Source organism: Delphinus delphis, chromosome 2 (assembly GCF_949987515.2).
Source record: "Delphinus delphis chromosome 2, mDelDel1.2, whole genome shotgun sequence".
Taxonomy (NCBI): Eukaryota; Metazoa; Chordata; class Mammalia; order Artiodactyla; family Delphinidae; genus Delphinus; species Delphinus delphis.
This window is the reverse complement of record NC_082684.1, coordinates 174,420,465-174,443,247: the sequence shown is the minus strand read 5'-3', so window position 1 is coordinate 174,443,247 and position 22,783 is coordinate 174,420,465. Positions and strand designations below refer to the sequence as shown.

General features: G+C 41.6%; 1 protein-coding gene across 2 annotated transcripts in view; it reads right to left on the bottom strand.

Annotated features, from left to right (window-relative positions):
- Positions 1-22,783, bottom strand: part of CACNB2 (calcium voltage-gated channel auxiliary subunit beta 2) — a 398,219-nt gene that overhangs the window by 40,769 nt on the left and 334,667 nt on the right. For both annotated transcript variants that reach the window (XM_060006318.1, XM_060006319.1), the window contains 2 exons: positions 3,223-3,345; positions 1,192-1,328 (listed from right to left, as the gene is read on the bottom strand). In XM_060006318.1, the coding sequence (XP_059862301.1) occupies positions 1,192-1,328; positions 3,223-3,345 (260 nt within the window). The remainder of the gene's footprint in view (positions 1-1,191; positions 1,329-3,222; positions 3,346-22,783) is intronic.

The window sequence follows — 22,783 nt, the reverse complement described above, 5'->3', positions numbered from 1 at the left end:
GAGGGTCCCCAGTAACCCAGGGATTAATAAAAGTCAAATATGGGCTAGAGGTCTTGAAAAAGGGAAGAATCCACCTGAACTAAAAGAGCCTGAGAATTATAAAATACTAGTGAATGAAGATGGATGTTCCAAACCACAAAGCATCTTTTTTTTTTTTTTTTTGCGGTACGCGGGCCTCTCACTGCTGTGGCCTCTCCTGTTGTGGAGCACAGGCTCCGGACGCACAGGCTCAGCGGCCATGGCTCACGGGCCCCGCCGCTCCGCGGCATGTGGGATCTTCCCGGACCGGGGCACGAGCCCGTGTCCCCTGCATTGGCAGGCGGACTCTCAACCACTGCGCCACCAGGGAAGCCCGCATCTTCTATTTGACTTGTTTGTGGGCACTTGGAAAAATTCTTGCTAACACTGATATATGGTCATTGACAAAGGATTTTGCATCACTATGGGAAAAAATAAGATGTAAGCTTCAGAAAACAGAAGCCTAGCTATTCACATTAAAGAAAAGACTTGCCAGTAACACACCCTTTCACAGGGAAAAGCAAACCATGTTCTTGGACTTGTCTGCGGGGGGCTCAATTTAATATTCACTCCATATGTGAGGAGCCCTTCTAATGATTCTAGCGAGGGGCAAACAATCTCAAGAATTCTAGGGAAAAAATCAATTGGCCCAGCCTATTACATAACTCATCTAATTGCTACCTCCAGTGACAATTTACTGAGTTTCCCTTTAAGTGTTGAGCAGTGGGGCAGAACTGAAAATTGAGTTTCTTAAGTGAAAATGAAATTAAAAGACCACGAGAGCTGCTCTTTGCTGAAATCTGAGACGGTCATTTCTGAAACGTCTTCCGGCCATGCCAGGCGGCTGCGGACACTGGGATTAGTCACCGGGATTGCTCCATGCCAGGGTATGTTCAGCAAAAGATTAAACTTCAGAATTTCCTCTGCACTGAAGCCTGAATTTAATACTCTATGACCTTAGCTCTTTTCATTCATGGTCATACTTAATTTGACTCTCTCCAGAAGGGGATGAAAATGAGAGGCTGGATGAAGTGTTTTAAATGCAGGATTTGTGATGCTCTCACCAGTCTGCTTTTGAACGCATAACAAAGACTGTAGAATCCGGCAACTGACAGTACACGCATGACAGTACAGTCTGGACTCTGACGCGAGCACTTGGTGCTTTGCTCCTACCTGGAGTAGAACCTCCCTTGCTTGGCCCTCTGTTCATGCTGCAGCCTCGTATTCTCGAGCTTGACTGGGCTTGGAACGAATCCGATTTCACAGCCTTCTTTAACCAATCGCCCTATCCACCAGTCATTGTTAAATTTCTGAACGGAAAATCAGAATTGTCAAAATCAGTGCGCAGAAGTTAAACAAATCTTCACATGCTTTTTCTTCCCCATTGACCATTTTCACTGGAGATAAGTATGGTGGCAGTGACAGCGAACTCAAATATCGCAAGTCAGGAAACCCTGTTCCCGTGTTGAGTGTGTGCTAAGAGCAAAGTATTTTCCGGGAGCTCAACAATCCCTCTCCCGCCTGACTCTGCCCTCACTCTCCTGGCCTCGAGACCTTCCTGAATTCCACTGCAGCTGCTGGCACCATGAGTAGGATAAACTCTTCTTGTTCAAAGATGAACGGGTCTTCCTGACAAGAGACTAGCAGGAACTAGGGAGTGTTACAGAGGTCCTCCTCTTATATAATCAGATTAATTAGAAGTATTAAGAGTGAGTGAGAAATACTGACATCGACATAAAATATCTGATGTCAGAGCAAAATTTACCTTTGTGCAAACAGGTGTGTAATGACCACAGTCTGGCGTTCACAAATGACTTCTCCACTTACGTGGATGTCGGCCATTTCTCTCTTGTGCCTGGACTGTCTGTCCTAAATCTTTAGGATACGGTTTGATGTCCCTCGGCTGAAAAGTAGTTTTCAAGCCTGTTCTCGAACATTTCAAAGAAGGGTAGCCACTCTGTTTTTCTTTTCCTTCTTCTCTAAGCATCAGCCCTTGGGGATGAGAGCCTAGATTCATCTAACTTCCTGCTGTAAAGTGAGATTCTAGGCATGCCATACTTCAGAAATTATTTTCTGTCTTCCCTTCCTGGCCAAACAGAAATAACAGCTCTTTTGAAAAGTTAAAGAAATGGCAGGCTCTACATTCTCTCGTCTCTTTTCATTGGCAGTTATCACCGCTTGCTCACAGCCTTTAGTGCCTGAGCAGTTAAACCGGCATACGCTCCATCCTATATATGATAGTTTGCCTCTGCTAATCCCCAACTCCCATTCCTTCCCTCCCCTACTCCCTCTCCAAGAATATTACAAAGAATATATATATGTGTATAACGGAATCACTTTGCTGTATGGAAGAAATTAACACAACATTGCAAATCAACTATACCTCAATAAAATTAAAAAAAAATCCTTAGAACCATAAAACATTTTTTTACAAATGCTCCCTAGGAGAGGCCGTCCCCCAGCTAGAAGTGCTCCAATTGTAAATTCCTGCAGGCTCAAGAAAACCTCAGACTCTCGCACCTAGAACACGTAAGGGGAATTTCTGGCCATTTCATACAGTGTTCTGCAAAACAGGCACTTGATAAATGTTGACTCAAAATAAACCTTAATTAAGAGTGAATTTTTCCAGTTTACAGATTGAGTCACTGTTAACAAAAAGTGGAGGCTTTTGGTATGGTGGAAAAGGGATGTTCCCGATATCTGGTTCTTGCCTTGTTGGCTGTGACTGCATCCGTTCCCCCTTCCCCTGCAGAAATTTACCACCAAAGAAGGAGAATGGGCAAAAGTGGCCTGAGTTTAGACCCTGCTAGCAGACAGGAGAGATCATGAATTCTAGATACTATTATTAAACCCTCCCCAGATGGTTAAACTTGGAACACGAGGGAAAAATGTCACACGGTCAAGGTTAAACCTTAACACAAAAAGTACAGGTTAAGTATAAAAAAAGGATCATCTACCCCAGTGGTTCTCAATTTCTGGGTCACAGAGCCCAGGGGAGCCTTGAGGTTATTCCAAGAGGCCTGTGACTTTTTTCTTCTTTAAAAAGGTTATATTTATATTAGAAAAGCTTGAGAGGCACTGATTTCACGTGTATGTTATCCAACCGCAGCTACACGCCATGCTATTTCACAGCAATGAGAAGTAAGAAATGATGCTTCAAGGTAAAAAAATCATGTGGATAGAAATTCCAATTATTCTCCTTACTTCCTTAACATGCAGAAAATCTTTTGCTTCGAATGAGATGGCCATGCCTGGCACTGGGACGTCGTCTTCATGGGCTGCACTATAGCTGACATTTGTCCGGACTGCAAATGCAACGGGCTTTGTCTAAAATGGGAAAAGGAAGGGAGAAAAAGATTGAAAAAAAAGAAAAAACAGCATTCCCTCTCTTTCCCCCTCAAAGTACAAACACACACTGAATAACTGTTGTCACTGTTGTTGCTTTTCCCAACTTTGGTTCTTTATCACAAAACAGCTTATCAGTATTTACAAACCTTCGAGCGCTCAGCTATACTACCCATTTCCGAACTAGAAAAAGGCCACTGTGCTCTTTGAAAGCATAACAAGTAATGAAGGTGAAGAGGAACTACTGAAATAGGAGTTTACAACATAATAGCTTGTAGCAAATGGAAATCAAGAAAAAGACACAGGATTGAAATGCCCACTTCTTGTGTTTCAGTGAAAAAGACTTAGCCACTGCCATCTCCACCCCAAACATGTACTTTAATTAATAATAAATGGCATAATTCCAAAAGGTACAATGTTTTGGATGAAGAAAGAACCACGGAATGTATCTTATGACCACAAACACTGTATTCATGGCGGCCGAGCATCGTGAAAGCAATGACCTTTTATTCTATTATTTTCCTCCTTGAGTTCACTCAGCCACTAAAGATGATAACGTTCATTAAGCTATCCTTCATTATTTGATGCTTTGCAAATATACAGATACATATTTGTCCTCTATCTAGGCAACACCTGTTTAATCACAAGGTGAAAAAATAGGCAAACTCAGAAACGGTGAAAAGAGGGATTGCTCTAACTGGCATTGTGTTTCTTTCGCATTGTGGGCATGTGGATTTCTTCTGAGCAGGTTCTTCCTATTCAAAGAGCTCTTCATCGGGACTGCTCATGAAGGACAAGAGGGAATTAGAACAGAAAGAACCCATCTTCACTTCCGAATCTTCAGAGTTAATGCATTCTAGCTGACTACTGTCTGGGTTGAGGACTGAGCTCATAAGAGCCACGGAGTTACTCAGATCCATCCACAACATGTAGAGTGGGAAAGGAGGACCAGGTTCTAGACATGGGCACAGTAGGCAGGAAGTGGACTGAAGACACGAAATGCATTTCTGGGCATCCCTTACGATTTTTTATTAAAAATGTAAGAGGGGCTGCTCCTCATATGGAAATACAAAACTTAAAAAAATAGAAATAAAAGTTGCCTACAGTTCTACCACTGAAACACAATTCTCGATTGTGGGATAGTATTTCCATTTTTTCCTGAAATTAAAAAAATTTTTGATTCCCACAGCTATAATCATAATATTTTACCCAATTCGTACCCAATTTTTACCCAATTCTTAACACAGTTTTTCAGGTGATACACTTTTAAAATTTTTATTTATTTTTTTTAGGGCATCATTCTCTATTTTTAACAAAAATAACTGAGGGCATATTTTGAAGACAGGGCAGAGCCACTTATCATGCATCTGGTTTTAACAGATGATAGACTTTTAAAAATCTACCATTTAGAAAATGACCTCAACCATTCAACACTTTCTGGTGACATCTAGGTTTAAAATTTTTTTCACTATGATAAATATTCTGCTTTGAAAAATCTCTGTATGAAAAGCCTCTATTTAGAATTCTTTCCTGGGGACACATTCCCAGAGGTAGCATGAGCAAGCCATGGGTCATCAAGACCTTTTAAACTTCTGTTCCAGACTACTGCCCAGATGAGCTGTACCGTTTTAAACTGCAAGCAGCAGTATAGGTTGGTGCCTTTTTCCATAAGATGCAGTCTTAATCAGACTCAGTTTTACTACTAGAAATAGCATTTTCTTGAGTATATTGATCCATTATTCAAGAGAGTTTCTGATCCCAAAAGTATAAATCCAGGATTTTTTTCTATGACATGATCTCTCGTCTCTCTCACGGACCTTTTAAAAAATTTTAAAAAGATAACAGAGTTTAAGTGTATCCTATATATGTAGCACATACATATTTTAAAACCACTGGAAGACATAAATTTTAAATGTACAACTCTAAAGAGTATCCCATGAAAATCTCTTGTCTTTTATCCAAAGACCAACTTTTCAGACACTAGAGTAGGAAGAGGGAACAGTGAGAAAAAAAAAATAAAGGGGTGGTAAAGTTAGCCTATAATAAGCGGGGCCACAGGTAATGATTTTATGCTCTTAGATTAAGACTTCAGTTCAGAATGTGGAATTCCCTTCTGGGCTCACCTCCTATAATCGACCATGCTCCCCTTAGACAAGGAGCTTCATATAGGAACCGGCTTTACAGAGCATACGGGTAGGAGAGAAGCAAGCAGAAGCCCGTCCCTCAGTGTCTTTACTTCAGGAACTATATTTCTAACTTACAATGTAGAACAGACAGGGTGGAGGGAAGATAAGAAGGCTTATCAGCTGGAGAGAAAGAGGCAGGATGCTGACCAGGGGGGATCAATGGACGACGTCATTTTTGAGTCGCCGAACTCACTTCGGCTCCATCTAGCTTAAGCAGCACATCTAGGATATGGAAGATATCGTCTACATCAATTCCACTCACGTGGGTTCAAGAACAGAGGGTTTTAGATGAACCTGGATTTGAACGTTGATTTATTTACAGGGAGCGTAGTCTGAACAAATTCCTTTAATCTCATGGAGTGTGTTTCCAAGGCTAGGCTACTGTTTGGTACACAGAGTGAGCTCAGTACATGAGCATTTTCTCTAGACTAAAAGAACGACCGTACATACATGAATGTTTCCCAGTAGTCACTCACCTATGAAGGCTCAGCACATGGTTTCCTTTGTGGTCTGCACTGTAACCCACCTCACACCAAACTAGTTAACACAGGTTAATGCCTGCCATGAGATGCATGCTAAACCACTCTTACATTCAAGATATAGCCAAGAGTTCTCTCCAGCATGGACTCTCTCACATTCTCTCAGGTATGAGAAATGGTAAGGTTTCCCATATTCATTTTGCTTATAGGATCCTCTCTACTTGCTGTGTCCGATCTGTCTAGTTCTGATTTTCTTTGTTAGTCCTCAGACACAGAGGCTTCTTTTTCTTTGAAACCAACCTTAGGTCCCAAGGGAACATCCCTCATAGACTCTTTGAATTTTTAATCCCATGAAACTATTTTTTATCAGACGTATCCCGACTTAAGTCGACATCTGCGTTTTGGGCCGACTCTACGCCCAAGTCTTCATGGGACTCTTTCCTGCCGTCATTCAGGGCTCTCCCCCGTGGCTGCCCCTCCCTGGCTCACGTTCGGTCCGGAAGCCTGCTGTTCTGTTTTGGTTTTCCAGTGTCACTTTCCTAATCAGGGCCCTGGGACCACTTCCCTCTCATGTCGTCCGTCATAACAATTTGTGACTCTCACGGACACTCGGGGCATTTATTTTTTAGGCCAGTGGCCATTTACTCTCTTTTTTTTGCTCCCTTATTAAGATAAAGCAAAGTCCTGAGAAGCAAGAACAAATTAAGAGCTCAGAAACCTTGGGTCCTTACAGAGGTCTCACGGGAACACCAGGTCAGAGTGGACCATGGTGACTGACCAGAGCTCTAACACGTGCCAGGACCCAGAAGGTGTTCTGGGCACCGAGGGAAGCGAAGTTGGTCCAAACCCCAGGACTGAAAGTAACTGTGTGCTCCAAGCAGTGGGTTCTGCCCCAGGTCATAGGTTCCCCCCTCTTCAAGAGGTCCTTTGTTCACCCTCTAAAACTCCAGGGCTTCCCAGGTTTGTCTGAAAGGCCTGATCATGGCTGGAGGGGAAGAAAGGCAGAAAACGTCAATATAAAGATGGCTCGCAGCCCTAGGCAGGGTCCCATCAGGACTGACTATTGTGAATGGTACTTAAATCCAAATTCAGATTCAGATCTAGATTCATCCGACTCCACAGAATCATTAGGGTCCCGAGGAGACAATATGACTGCCTTAATTCCACTGTCTTTCTTTTCAGTCGACTCCCTTCATATCCTGGGAACCTTATTCTCAGGCCAGTGCTCTAGCCGGAGTCTGTTTTGCTCTCTCCTTCTACCTGGGTTCCTGGCTAACTTGTCTTGTAGCCGTGGAGGACCGGATACGTGATGGAGACGCACACAATTCTATCAGCCTTCGCTTCTCCCTCTCCTGTGCCAACGAAAAGGGGAACAGATTGGTTCTCTGCCTTTTCTGGTACCTCCCATCCAGTATACGCTACGTAGCCTCAGGGTGGTTGGTAAGCCACCTACCTGTACTTGGTAGTCTACCTTTTGACACAGAATTAAACGCTCGCTGCCACTTAGCTTGTAGACTCAAGTGCCAATAAGTACCAACTTATAGAAGAGAAGCATCTCGTTATCCGCACAGTCATGCAAAAGTGCTTTAAAAACTCTAAGGCTGTGTCATTTCACCCTGGTGTCTGCAGTCTGTTTTCAAGTAACATTTCAGAAGAAGGCAATGAGTGAGCGACACAGGTGTGTCATGGGACAGCAGAGTGACGATAACCAAAGACATCCTCACTCTCCTCCTCCAGGTCCTTCTTCGTCTTGGACATGGCACGATTTGTGATGAAATGATAAAAGCTACTACTTTGGATGTCTGTGAAGTGCTGTGCTGGGTATTATGCACAGCTTTTTGCATTTAATTTAATCCCAGCAACAACCATTCCTCCCAGGTGAGGAAGCTGAGGTTCAGAAAAACTCCTCCAGGGCCACAAGCAATGGAGGGGATATTCAAATCCGACTATCTCATCTGAAAGCCTGAGTCCTTTCTGCAGTCCTCGCCTGCTTTTCATTCAAAGGGGTACATGGATGGTAGTGTTTGAGCATTTAGATGTCTGTGTGAAATCTGTGAATACCGGAAAGTAATAACTTACAAAATTCTACAAATTGTTTGGTACCAAAAAAAGGTAAAAATGTAGGCCTCAGTCTGCCTTGTAGCCTAATTTAGTCCACTTTTTCAAATGTAAAACAGTCAACGAGCAGCGTCACATGTTAGAACTCCAGGCATGCATTACAAAGGTCATGTATTGCTGTATCTTTGCCCTTCAATCGGTTTGTGGTCCAGTAAATCGTAACAATATCAAATCATGATTTTTATTTATTTAGATGTGACTTTTCTTTTTTCACGTCTCTTTTTCATAATACATAAAGCTCCCTTTCATTCAAAGAGGGCTGAGATAGTAAAATACACGTGGTTTCATAGTTTCTAAAAATGCCACCAAGGATGTTGCATTGGGAGAATTAAAGCCCTCAGCTACTACAGTCCTAAAAAGGTGAGGAAACGTCGCTCCAAGCTCCTTACGGTGAAATGTTTCGTGGGCTAACTTTAAGGGTTTTTGAGTAGCCTGAGAGTTATTTGGGGAACATTCCAAGTTGGCTTAGTCCGTTCATGACTCTTGGTTTATGGTTCTCAGGATGGACTTCATTTGATGGATGACTGAACTTACTTACAAATACAGCAGGAGGCGGCCGAGGGTGCTAACCACCTGCTTTCCTCACCTCCCTCCTCCTTCCGACTCCAGCACCACTATAGTCTGGCCCAGCAATGCCCACTGAACCCTCCCAAACTCTCCTGATGTTTCTGCTCTGACTCAGGCCCTCTAGCCCCCATTCTGACCCTCACCACGCTGCCACTTGCTCTACTCTGCCTGGAGATGGACATCTGGGCTGGTCATTAACAGACGTGCAGGGGACCCCATCTGGAAAATTCGGGGGGGATGCTTGTAGACAGCTCTGGGGCCACATGACTTGCTATTTCTCACAACCCAAAGAAGTTCCATCAGCACCACGGAGGCCCGGCCTATGGAAGCTCATAGGCTCCTGTCAGATACGTTTGAAGTTTATAGCAGGAACCAACTTTATCTTTATTTTCTCACAATCTTCTAGAATCACTAGACCTAAGGCTGTCAGAAAACAATAATTGTAAGTAGGAGATAATTAACTTAAAAAGTCACTTTGGATCCAGCAATTCCATTTCTGGGCATATATCCAAAGGAAACAAAAACACTACCTAAAGCAATATCTAGACCCCACGTTCACAGCAGCATCATTTACAACAGTCAAGACAGGGAAACACCCTAAGTGTCCACCAACAGATGAACGGATAAAGAAGATGTGAGATACACACACACACACACGAATATTATTCAGCCATGAGAAAGAAGGGAATCCTGCCATCTGCAAAAGCATGGATGGGGCTTCCCTGGTGGCGCAGTGGTTGAGAGTCCACCTGCCGATGCAGGGGACGCAGGTTCGTGCCCCGGTCCGGGAGGATCCCACATGCCACGGAGTGGCTGGGCCCGTGAGCCGTGGCTGCTGAGCCTGCGCGTCCGGAGCCTGTGCTCGGCAACGGGAGAGGCCACAGCAGTGAGAGGCCTGCATACGGCAAAAAAAAAAAAAAAAAAAAAGCATGGATGGACTTTGAGAGGATCATGCTAAGTGAAATAAGAGAAAGACAAACATTGTCTGATCTCACTTATATGTGGAATCTCAAAAGCGAAACAAAACAAAACCCCAAAATTTCTGGTCGTGAAGTAAGATAAAACAAATTATCACCAATTCACGGCACTCGAGTTTTCTTCCTAAACAACGACTTAATGAGTTAAGAGGGAAGCTAATCATCTTAATGGATACAACAAATGTTTACCTTTCTTTCATTTATTAAAAATGTGCTAATGAATGATGGAATACTTACTGTTAAAAAGCAAAATGAAATTCACTCAAATAAGAATAAGAATAGAATTCTGATCATGACGAATAGCTACTGAATTTTCACGCATCGATTTCTTCATTTCTTAATACAGATGCATTTTAATATGCTGAATAGCAAAGTGTGTTTTTCCATTTTCATTCGGAGGCCATTAATAGCTAATAACATACAAGGAAAATCCATAATTTGTTTTAATGTCTACAATGGATTGTCTTAAATATTAACTACTCCCAACTTATAGTATTTTCTTAAAGAAATTGAAAGAAAAATGTAAAGAATTTAAATGACCCAGGTTCCTATTATGAGAGACTACAGAAACAAGAGCTTAAAAATCTAATGAGATTTTGATCCATTTTCTTGCACATAATAATTTCCTATAAAACTTGCTATGCTTTTCTATGATTTTTTTTTTTTTGCGGTACGCGGGCCTCTCACTGTTGTGGCCTCTCCCGTTGCGGGGCACAGGCTCCTGACGCACAGGCTCAGCGGCCATGGCTCACGGGCCCAGCTGCTCCGCTACATGTGGGATCTTCCCGGACTGGGGCTCGAACCCGTGTCCCCTGCATCGGCAGGCGGACTCTCAACCACTGCCCCACCAGGGAAGCCCGTTTTCTATGATTTTAAATGACTCAAATGAGAGTACAGCCATTGAGTCTTACAATGGAAATACTCAGAGAAAGAGAAGGTGAGGTACTTTCAGGAATAAGGTCAGAGCTATCGGCTTTATTTATTACATATTAATACTTGCCAATCATTGAACTTTTTGAAAATTTTTGCTTAATTTATTATAAAGTGTCAAGGGTAGTCTGAGAATTCTTTAATAGTAAACCAAAGAAAACCACGGTGATAAAAAGAATGTAACAACCAATTACGCATCCTGCTAACTGAACACTGAATCAGACTGAATAAGCAAATAGTCACAGATTTGTCATAAGATAAAATTTATACAGGCAGTTAACTGATATGAGAAATTCAAATTTCTTGTCTAGAATGGATTCACTTAATGAATATTTATTAAGTACATGCTTACTATCTCCAGTTCTTATGCTCACATAGCTTAACTTATATTCTAGTAGAGGAGATATAAGTAGGATAATTGATAATTTCAAATACTGAATAAAGTAAAACAAAGTTTTGTGAGTAGAGGGGAACCACAAGTGAAGGATGGATTGGCAATGTGAAATGGGGTGTTTAAGGAAAGCCTCTTTTGAGTTCTCAATGATCTCTTCATCCATCCATCCATCCATCATTTATGTTTCAGGTACTGTTTTAGACAGTTGGGCTACATCAGTGACCAAAAGAAACTGAAATTCCCTGCCCTCTAAGAGCTTAATTCGAGACGGGAGAGACACATCATAAGTAACAGACATAATAAACAATGTATATAACATGTTAGGAGGTGACAAATTCTGTGGAAAAAGGAAAAGAAAAACAAGGTAAGGAAAGCCATAGTAGCAGATGACAGGGCAGGGACAGTTTCACATGGGAGTGGAGGTGGTTTGCCTTGAGGAAGTAACATTTGGACAAAAGCATGAAGAGGTGAGGGAATGCAGGTGCCTGAACTGTGGGCAGAGGGAAGAGCCAGTGCTGAGGCCCCAACATGGGAGCAGGCCAGACGGGCTGGGAGAGGACAAGGGGTCAGAATGGCTGAGTGGAGGGGACCAGAGAAAGGAACAAAAGATGAGGTCAGAGCTCTCAGGTGATGCCTGGCTTTGCAGCTCAGAGTCAAGACTTGTGGCTTTTGTTCTAAGTGAGATGAGAACTCACTGGAGGCTTTCCAGCAGAGGAGTGATGTGGTCTGACATGTTCAAAGGGCTATGATGGCTGTTGAACTGAAAAGAGGCTTTGGGGACTTTGAAGAGGAAACAGGGGAATCAGCTGGAGACGCTTACAGAGACCCACGTGGAGAGATGACGGTGGTTAAGTCAGGGCGACAGTAATGGAGGTGGAAAAAATAAATGGTCCCATTCTGCATACGTTTTCAAAGTCGAGTCAACCAAATTTGCTGATAGATTTGATAAGGGCGTGAAAGAGAGTGAACGACGATGCCAAATGTTCTGGGTCTGAGTGATTAGAAGGATGATGTACCCATCAAGTGATACGGGGTGGGGGTGGGGGGCGGGAAGAGGGCTACAGTGCTCAGAAGGCAAAAATAAAAAATTTTACATTTCTTTTAAATTGAAGTATGGTTGACTTACGACATAGTAGTTTCAAGCGTACAACACAGTGGTCTGATATTTTTATAGATCACACAAAAATGTTACATGTTTTGAACACGTAAAGTCTGAGATCCTATGAAAGGTCCAAGTAGAATCTGGAAGAGGGCTCAAGGTCTGAAAGGTTGACAGAAAGATCTGGGCTAAAGCTATAAGGTGTCAGGGACTTCCCTGGCGGTTCAGTGGTTAAGACTGCACTGCACTTCCACTGCAGGGGGCACGGGTTCGATCCCTGGTCAGGCAACTAAGATCCCACATGCCACGTGGTGTGGCCAAAGAATAAAAAAATGGAAAAAAAATAAAGTAGTAAAGTCTTGGGCACGTTGATGACGTGGAGATCAACGTACCTGGTGGCACTCCAACTACAAAAGAGCCTCAGCTACAGAAGAGTGGAGAATGACTGCTAAGACCGTGGTTTCCAGGAAGTGTCTCAAGGAGCAGGGAGTGGCCAGCTGTGTCAGATACTGCTAATGGGTCAAGTAGGATGAGGGCTGACACCTGCCATGTGGGTTTCACAACCTAGAGGTCGCTGTTGACAAGAGCCCATTCAGATGCTTGCTGGGGATGAAAGCCATATTGGAGTTAAAAGAGATTAAAAGGAGAGGAATTGGATACAGTTAAGTATAGACCATTCTTTTAAGGAATTTTGCTATAAAGGGAAAGAAGAAATGTGATGGGTGGTAGGAGAAATGAGTCAAGATTCTTTTCATTTAAAGTAGGAGAAATAGGCTTCCCTGGTGGCACAGTGGTTAAGAATCCGCCTGCCAATGCAAGGGACACGGGTTCGATCCCTGGTCTGGGAAGATCCCACATGCCACGGAGCAACTAAGCCCGTGGGCCACAACTACTGAGCCTGCGCTCTAGAGCCTGCAAGCCACAATTACTGAGCCTGTGTGCCACACTACTGAAGCCCACGTGCCTAGAGCCCATGCTCCGCAACAAGAGAAGCCACTGCAGTGAGAAGCCCGCGCATCATGAAGAGTAGCCCCTGCTCACCACAACTAGAGAAAGCTCGCACACAGCAATGAAGACCCAACGCAGCCAAAAATAAATAAAAATAAATTAATTTTAAAAAAAGGTAGGAGAAATAACAAAAATCGAAGCTGATAGGAATGAGTAGAGAGGAAAAAAACACGATGGTGTAGGAACCAGTGGATAGAACTGCTAGAGCAACGTTTCCGCTTTGGCAGGGGAGACAGTGGGATCCAGTGTTTAAGCACAGGACGTGGCCTTAGACGGAGGCAAGGAGGCAGCATGAACAAGGGCAGATACCAGCTATGGAGGTGATGCAATGTCCACCTTCCCAGTGGAACAGGAAGGTGGGAGTAAAGACAGGGAAGAAGGTCTTAGAGGCTGAGAAGGGAGGAAAGAACTCAAGACAGTCATCCACGAGTGCGGAAGATTAAATGAACAAGGGAAGTATGGTGGGCTTGCTCGGCAGTATTAAAGGCCCGCTTGAGAGTCAAGGTCATGGATTTATAGTAAGCCAGCCACGCCATGTGGGAATGTCAGGAACGTCATCAGAGAGGTAACGGGGTTAAGCCATCATCCTTCAGCTTGAAAAGATCATGGCCTTCAAACTACCTTTTTCCATCTTGCTTTGATTCTTCTGCAGCAATTTCATAGAAATGCCTATTACACTCTATAGTTTGATACAAATAGAGTCTATATATTTGGGAGCATTTTAACCTACTTTCCTGATGGATCTCTCAACCAGGTTATAACCCTTTTCAGGTAAATGATTTATACTCCTCTTTATTTTTTATGTCAGCCTCCAAGCCTTTACCACAGTGCTAGGTATACATTAATAACTGTTAAAGGACTCATTCGAGGGATTGATTCGTTTCAGTTAGAGGAATCAATTATCAGGAGCTATCCAGCACCTACTCTAGGCAGAGTTCTGCTACCATGGCTCCAGGGCCCACAAAAATCGAAGGGCTGAGTTATTACCGTAGTAAGGTTGATCTCATCAGGATTTTGTTTTATATGATTAACACGCATGTATGTAAGTGCAAGTGTACATATATATTTATGAAATTGAAGATAGCTCTATTAATTAAGAATCAAGCAAAGGAGCAAATATTTAAAACAAAATTTGAAATAGTATCATCCTAAAAGCTACTGAAATGACTTACGATCTCTATATAAGTTAAATTTATGTGTGAAGCAAAAAGATAAGCATATCTGTTCTTTTTTTTTTCTTTTTCAGTAGATGATTAAAAAGTAGATAAGCTCTTACGAAAGTGTTTTGGGGAGTGAATAATGGTAATTTAAAAAATATTATACCCACCTTAAAAAGCTGAATTGAAATACAACATTTATGAATGCTGACATCAAGGTAGTACTCAAAGTTACAGAATCAACATGCAACGTGAAGATTAGAATAATAATGACATATAGATCTATCTATCTATGTAGAGAGAAACACAGCACCCTTCCAATTTGTTTATCAGAGAATTCTTCACTTGGGATCTGAGGTCTTCAACTAAGGTTTATAAAGGATTAATTACCAGTCACCAGGGAAAGCAAGCATCCATGGAAAAATTTACCAAAGGAGAAACCCTACACAAAGAAGAGAGACTATCTGAGATTTTGGTGCTACCTGCTATCATTTAGCGTTAGAGCGTTCTCTTTCAGCAAGAGAGTACTGGGTTCATTTCCCCCGTGGAGCTGTCTCTCCCCAGAGCAGTGTCTTCAAAAGGCATTGCAACTCTTCCAGGCCACTGGGAAAGAAACCAATACGGCGAGAAAGTGCTTGATTTTATTTATTCTGGGTTATGAATATCTGTCTCCTTGCCTTAGAAGAAAGGTGAAGTCATTTTCAATCAAGTCAGCCTCTTAAGAAGAACAGAACTGTTTATATTTAATTTTACTACTGATTAGTCTTACCAAGCAGGATAACAGTAGGTCTCAGGTTATTTAGGAGCTAATGGTATAATTCAGGGGCAAGCAATTTTTACTTTAGGCGTGCTGTAAAAACAAAACAAAACCCCAAAGCCCAGATGTGTTTTCTTCTTCAGTCGTCGTTATGGACTCAGTGTTTGATTAGAGAAGGTCATAGGGGTGCGGCCTTAATCCAATGGGATTGGTATCCTTAGAAGAGGAAGAGGAGACACCAGAGACGTCTCTCTGGGCGCACACAGAGGAAAGTCCATGTGAAGATGCAGGGAGAAGGCGGCCACCGACAAGCCAAGGAGAGAGGCCTCACCAGAAACACAGACTGTGGTCAGAACTGTGAGAGTACCAGCTTCTGCTGTTGAAGCCACGCAGACTATGGTATTTTTATGGCAGCCCAAGTAGACTAAAATAGTTACCTTCACCAAATCAATATGATGGGTCTATATTGCTAATGAAAAACACAGGATTAATCTATATTATTTTGATATCAAAGTCATTCACAACCAAAGATTACTTCTTTATCCAAAATTCCTATAAATGTTTCAGAGAAAATTAGGAAAATGTCAAGTCAATAAAAATTCACTCCTTGTTTCTAACATATGTTTACTTAGCATCTGTCTTGTTTAAAATCCAGCACTGGACACTTCAAAGGACAGGATGCTACAGGATACAGGGTTTCCTTCCTTAAGCCCACTGAGACGCTAGTCAGGGAGCTTATGTCTACACCAGACCAAACAACTTCAGCTAAGAGGTGGCTGAGTTCAAACAGGCGTGTTTACACTCTTTGGCTATTGTGTGGCGACATCGTTTGTGCAGCTGCTGCTTCCAAGTCCTGAATAACAACCTCACATTTCCATTCTTTCTCTTTGCTTATCTGTTAGATTTCACACACATAGCTGTCCCATTTCTTAGCTGTTTTCCCCTAATTCATACTAGTTCTATTTTTCTGAAAGCGCAAAAATTTTAAAAACAAAACAAAAAGCGTGGTGATGTACGACCAGCTCAACAGGGACCAAGCACAACATTCTATGAAGCACTTCAGTCCACAATGGACAGCTCAGCAACATCCAGAACCTCTAAATCCAAGTGGTTTTACGTGTCGCCATCATGGTCCTGCTCAGTGCTTTTGTTCCACGACAAGGATAGGAATGAAAGAATTAAGAGGAACCAACAGGGGTATCCCTCCCAAACTACTGCATTGCATTTATTTATTTAATTTTTTAACATCTTTATTGGAGTATAATTGCTTTACAATGGTGTGTTAGTTTCTGCTGTATAACAAAGTGAATCAGCTATACATATACATACATTCCCATATCCCCTCCCTCTTGCGTCTCCCTCCCACCCTCCCTATCCCACCCCTCTAGGTGGTCACAAAGCACGGAGCTGATCTCCCTGTGCTATGCGGCTGCTTCCCACTAGCTATTTTACATTTGATAGTGTATATATGTCCACGCTACTCCCTTACTTCGTCCCAGCTTACCCTTCCCCCTCCCCGTGTCCTCAAGTCCATTCTCTACATCTGTGTCTTTATTCCTGTCCTGCCCCTAATGTCTTCAGAATCATTTTTTTTTTTAGATTCCATATATACATGTTAGCATACAGTATTTGTTTTTCTCTTTCTGTCTTACTTCACTCTGTAGGACAGACTCTAGGTCTGTCCACCTCACTACAAATAACTCAATTTCATTTCTTTTTATGGCTGAGTAATATTCCATTGTATATATGTGCCACATCTTCTTTATCCATTCATCTGTCGATGGGCACTTAGGTTGCATCCATGTCCTGGCTATTGTAAATAGATCTGCAATGAACATTGTGGTACCTGACTCTTTCTGAATTATGGTTTTCTCAGGGTATATGCCCAGTAGTGGAATTGCTGGGTGGTATGGTAGTTCTATTTTTAGTTTTTTGAGGAACCTCCATACTGTTCTCCATAGTGGCTGTATCAATTTACATTCCCATCAACAGTGCAAGAGGGTTCCCTTTTCTCCACACCCTCTCCAGCATTTATGGTTTCTACATTTTTTGATGATGGCCATTCTGACTGGTGTGAGGTGATACCTCATTGTAGTTTTGATTTGCATTTCTCTAACCATTAGTGGTGTTGAGCATCCTTTCATGTGTTTGTTGGCAATCTGTATATCTTCTTTGGAGAAATGTCTATTTAGGTCTTTTGCCCATTTTGGCATTGGGTTGTTTTTTTTGATATTGAGTTGCACGAGCTGCTTGTAAATTCTGGAGGTTAATCCGTTGCCAGTTGGTTCATTTGCAAATATTTTCTCCCATTCTGAGGGTTGTCTGTTCGTCTTGTTTATGGTTTCATGTGCAAAAGCTTTTAAGTTTTATTAGGTTCCATTTGTTTATTTTTGTTTTTATTTCCATTTCTCTAGGAGGTGGGTCAAAAAGGATCTTGCTGTTATTTATGTCATAGAGTGTTCTGCCTATGTTTTCCTCTAGGAGTTTTATAGTGTGTGGCCTTACATTTAGGTCTTTAATCCATTTTGAGTTTATTTTTGTGTATGGTGTTAGGGAGTGTTCTAATTTCATTATTTTACATGTCGCTGTCCAGTTTTCCCAGCACCACTTATTGAAGAGGCTGACTTTTCTCCACTGTATATTCTTGCATCCTTTATCAAAGATAAGGTGACCATATGTGCGTGGGTTTATCTCTGGGCTTTCTATCCTGTTCCATTGATCTATATTTCTGTTTGTGTGCCAGTACCATACTCTGTTGATTACTGTAGCTTTGTAGTATAGTCTGAGATCTGGGAGCCTGATTCCTCCAGCTCTGTTTTTCCTTCTCAAGATTGCTTTGGCTACTCAGGGTCTTTTGTGTTTCCATACAAATTAAATTTTTTGTCCTAGTTCTGTGAAATATGCCATTGGTAGTTTGAGAGGGATTGCACTGAATCTGTAGATTGCTTTGGGTAGCATAGTCATTTTCACAATGTTGATTCTTCCAATACAAGAACATAGTATATCCCTCCATCTGTTTGTATCATCTTTAATTTCTTTCATCAGTGTCTTATAGTTTTCTGCATACAGGTCTTTTGTCTCCTTAGGTAGGTTTATTCCTAGATATTTTATTCTTTTGTTGCAATGGTAAATGGGAGACTTTCCTTAATTTCACTTTCAGATTTTTCATCGTTAGTGTATAGGAATGCAAGAGATTTCTGTGCATTAATTTTGTATCCTGCTACTTTACCAAATTCGTTGATTAGCTCTAGTAGTTTTCTGGTAGCACCTGTAGGATTCTCTATGTATAGTTTCATGTCATCTGCAAACAGACAGCTTTACTTCTTCTTTTCCGATTTGGATTTCTTTTATTTATTTTTCTTCTCTGATAGCTGTGGCTAAAACTTCCAAAACTATGTTGAATAATAGTGGTGAGAGTGGACAACCTTGTCTTGTTCCTGATCTTAGAGGAAATGGTTTCAGTCTTTCACCATTGAGAAGGATGTCAGCTGTGGGTGACCTTTATTATGTTGAGGTAAGTTCCCTCTATGCCTACTTTCTGGAGGGTTTTTATCATAAATGGGTGTTGAATTTTGTCGAAAGCTTTTTCTGCATCTATTGAGATGATCATATGGTTTCTCTCCTTCAATTTGTTAATATGGTTCATCATACTGATAGATTTGTGTATATTGAAGAATCCTTGCATTCCTGGAATAAACCCCACTTGATCATGGTGTATGATCCCTTTAATGTGCTGTTGGATTCTGTTCACTAGTATTTTCTTGAGTATTTTTGCATCTATGTTCATCAGTGATATTGGCCTGTAGTTTTCTTTCTTTGTGACATCTTTGTCTGGTTTTGGTATCAGGGTGATGTTGGCCTCATAGAATGAGTTTGGGAGTATTCCTCCCTCTGCTATATTTTGGAAGAGTTTGAGGATAGGTGTTAGCTCTGCTCTAAATGTTTAACAGAATTTGCCTGTGAAGCCATCTGGTCCTGGACTTTTGTTTGTTGGAAGATTTTTAATCAGAGTTTCAATTTTAGTGCTTGTGATTGGTCTGTTTATATTTTCTATTTCTTCCTGGTTCAGTCTCAGAAGGTTGTGCTTTTCTAAGAATCTGTTCATGTCTTCCAGGTTGTCCATTTTATTGGCTTACAGTTGCTTGTAGTAATCTCTCATGACCCTTTGTTTTTCTGCAGTGTCAGTTGTTACTTCTTCTTTTTCATTTCTAATTCTATTGATTTGAGTCTTCTCCCTTTTTTTCTTGATAAGTCTGGCTAATGGTTTATCAATTTTGTTTATCTTCTCAAAGAACCAGCCTTTAGTTTTATTGATCTTTGCTATTGTTTCCTTCATTTCTTTTTCATTTATTTCTGATCTGATCTTTATGATTTCTTTCATTCTGATAACTTTGTGGGTTTTTTTTCTTCTTTCTCAAATTGCTTTAGGTGTAAGGTTAGGTTGTTTCTTTGAGATGTTTCTTGTTTCTTGAGGTAGGATAATTCTGCTGTAAACTTCCCTCTTATAACTGCTTTTGCTGCATCTCATAGGTTTTGGGTCATCGTGTTTTCATTGTCATTTGTTTCTAGGTATTTTTTTCTTTTCTTTCTTTCTTTTTTTTTTTTGCAGTTCGCAGGCCTCTCACTGCTGTGGCCTCTCCCGTTGCAGAGCACAGGCTCCAGATGCACAGGCTCAGCGGCCATGGCTCACGGGCCCAGCTCCCCCGCGGCATGTGGGATCTTCCCGGACCGGGGCATGAACACGTGTCCTCTGCATCGGCAGGCGGACTCTCAACCACTGTGCCACCAGGGAAGCCCTCTAGGTATTTTTTGATTTCCTCTTTGATTTCTTCAGTGATCTCTTGGTTATTTAGTAGTGAATTGTTTAGCCTCCATGTGTTTGTATTTATTACAGACTTCTTACTGTAATGGCTATCTAGTCTCAGAGTGTTGTGGTCGGAAAAGATACTTGATACAATTTCAATTTTCTTAATTTTACCAAGGCTTGATTTGTGACCCAAGATATGATCTATCGTGGAGAATGTTCCATGAGCACTTGAGAAGAAAGTGTATTTTGTTGTTTTTGGATGGGATGTCCTATAAATATCAATTAAGTCCATCTTGTTTAATGTATCATTTAAAGCTGGTTTCTTTATTCATTTTCATTTTGGATGATCTGTCCATTTGTGAAAGTTGGTTGTTAAAGTCCCCTACCATGATTGTGTTACTGTTGATTTCCCCTTTTATGGCTGTTAGTATTTGCCTTATGTATTGAGGTGCTCCTTTGTTGGGTGCATAAATATTTACAATTGTTATATCTTCTTCTTGGATTGATCCCTTGATCATTATGTAGTGTCCTTCTTTGTCTCTTCTAATAGTCTTTAAAGTCTATTTTGTCTGATAGGAGAATTGCTACTCCAGCTTTCTTCTGGTTTCCATTTGCATGGAATATCTTCCTCCATCCTGTCACTTTCTGTCTGTATGTGTCTCTAGGTTTGAAGTGGGTCTCCTGTAGACAGCATATATACGGGTCTTGTTTTGGAATCCATTCAGCCAGCCTGTGTCTTTTTGTTGGAGCATGTAATCCATTTACATTTAAGGTAGTTATCAATATGTATGTTCCTATTACCATTTTAATTGTTTGGGGATTGTTATTGTAGGTCTTTTCCTTCTGTTGTGTTTCCTACCTAGAGAAGTTCCTTTAGCATGTGTTGTAAAGCTGGTTTGTTGGTGCTGAATTCTCTTAGATTTTGCTTGTCTGTAAAGGTTTAATTTCTCCATCAAATATAAATGAGATCCTTGCTGGGTAGAGTAATCTTGGTTGTAGGTTTTTCTTCTTTCATCACTTTAAGTATGTCCTGCCACTCCCTTCTGGCTTGCAGAGTTTATCCTGAAAGATCAGCTGTTAACCTTATGGGTATTCCTTTGTATGTTATTTGTTGTTTTTCCCTTGCTGTTTTTAATACTTTTTCTTTGTATTTAATTTTTGATAGTTTGATTAATGTGTGTCTTGGCGTGTTTCTCCTTGGATTTATCCTGTATGGGACTCTCCACATTTCCTGGACTTGACTATTTCCTTTCCCATCTTAGGGAAGTTTTCAACTATAATCCCTTCAAATATTTTCTCACTGCCTTTTTTTTCCTCTTCTTCTTCTGGGACCCCTATAATTCGAATGTTGGTTCATTTAATGTTGTCCCAGAGGTCTCTGAGACTGTCCTCAATTCTTTTCATTATTTTTTCTTTATTCTGCTCTGTGGTAGTTATTTCCACTATTTTATCTTCCAGGTCACTTATCCGTTCTTCTGCCTCAGTTATTCTGCTATTGATTCCTTCTAGAGAATTTTTACTTTCATTTATTGTGTTGTTCATCATTGTTTGTTTTCTCTTTAGTTCTTCTAGGTCCTTGTTAAACATTTCTTGTATTTTCTCCATTCTGTTTCCAAGATTTTGGATCATGTGTACTATCATTACTCTGAATTCTTTTTCAGGTAGGCTGCCTATATCCTCTTCATTTGTTTGGTCTGATGGGTTTTTACCTTGCTCCTTCATCTGCTGTGTGTTTCTCTGTCTTCTCCTTTTGCTTAACTTACTGTGTTTAGGGTCTCATTTTCACAGGCTGCAGGTTCGTAGTTCCCGTTGTTTCTGGCGTCTTCCCCCAGTGGGTAAGGTTGGTTCAGTGGGTTGTGTAGGCTTCCTGGTGGAGGGGACTAGTGCCTGCGTTCTGGTGGATGAGGCTGGATCTTGTCTTTCTGGTGGCCAGGACCGCCTCCAGTGGTGTGTTTTGGGGTGTCTGTTAACTTTGTATAAGTTTAGGCAGCCTCTCTGCTAATGGGTTCCTGTCTTGCTAGTTGTTTGCAGGGGGTGTCCAGCACTGGAGCTTGCTGGTCATTGAGTGGAGCTTGGTCTTAGTGTTGAGATGCAGATCTCTGGGAGAGCTTTTGCCGTTTGATATTACATGGAGCTGGGAGGTTTCTGGTCGTCCAATGTCCTGAACTCAGCTCTCCCACCTTGGAGGCTCAGGCCTGACACCCGGACGGAGCACCAAGACCCTGTCAGCCACTCGGCCAGGTACATGGGGAGTTTCTTGCCTTTTGGGAAGTCTGAGGTCTTCTGCCAATGTTCAGTAGGTATTCTGTAGGAGTTGCTCCACATGTAGATGTATTTCTGACGTATTTGTGGGGAGGAAGTTGATCTCCTCGTCTTACTCCTCCGCCATCTTGAAGGTCTCTGGAAGCTACACTTCAGCGCCGCTGCGCTTGCCAGGCCTGTCCGAGCTCCCGGCCAGCTCCCGGTCCTTGCATTTAAACTTATAAATATAAACTTATAAATGTTATAAAAATGTCTATTCTGTACTGATTTAGAAAATTATACACTACAAAGAATTTCCAAAGAAGCAGTCTAAACAAATGCAAGGAAAGCCTTTACAAAGTACAGGCTGACAAACAAGGAGAGACATGTTACATTTTGTTTTCATCCTGCAATCTTCACTCCAACAGCTGTGATTGTAGCTAAGGCCACACAGTTCTAGGGATCAAAAGTTATACAACCCTGTTTTGTGCTTTTGCTTCTCTTCAACAGAGAAGAAGAAGAAAAAACAACCCACAACAGAGCAGAGAATCTCTAGGACCGAAACCAAATGTTTTGGCAGTTCAGAGAGCTGTGGGTGGCAAGTTCTAAACATGAGACCCGGTCTGATCACTCTCTAGAAACTTTGAAAATGTTTGCTGCTACCCGTACTTCACTGCTGTAAGACTCTCCAAAGTAAAGC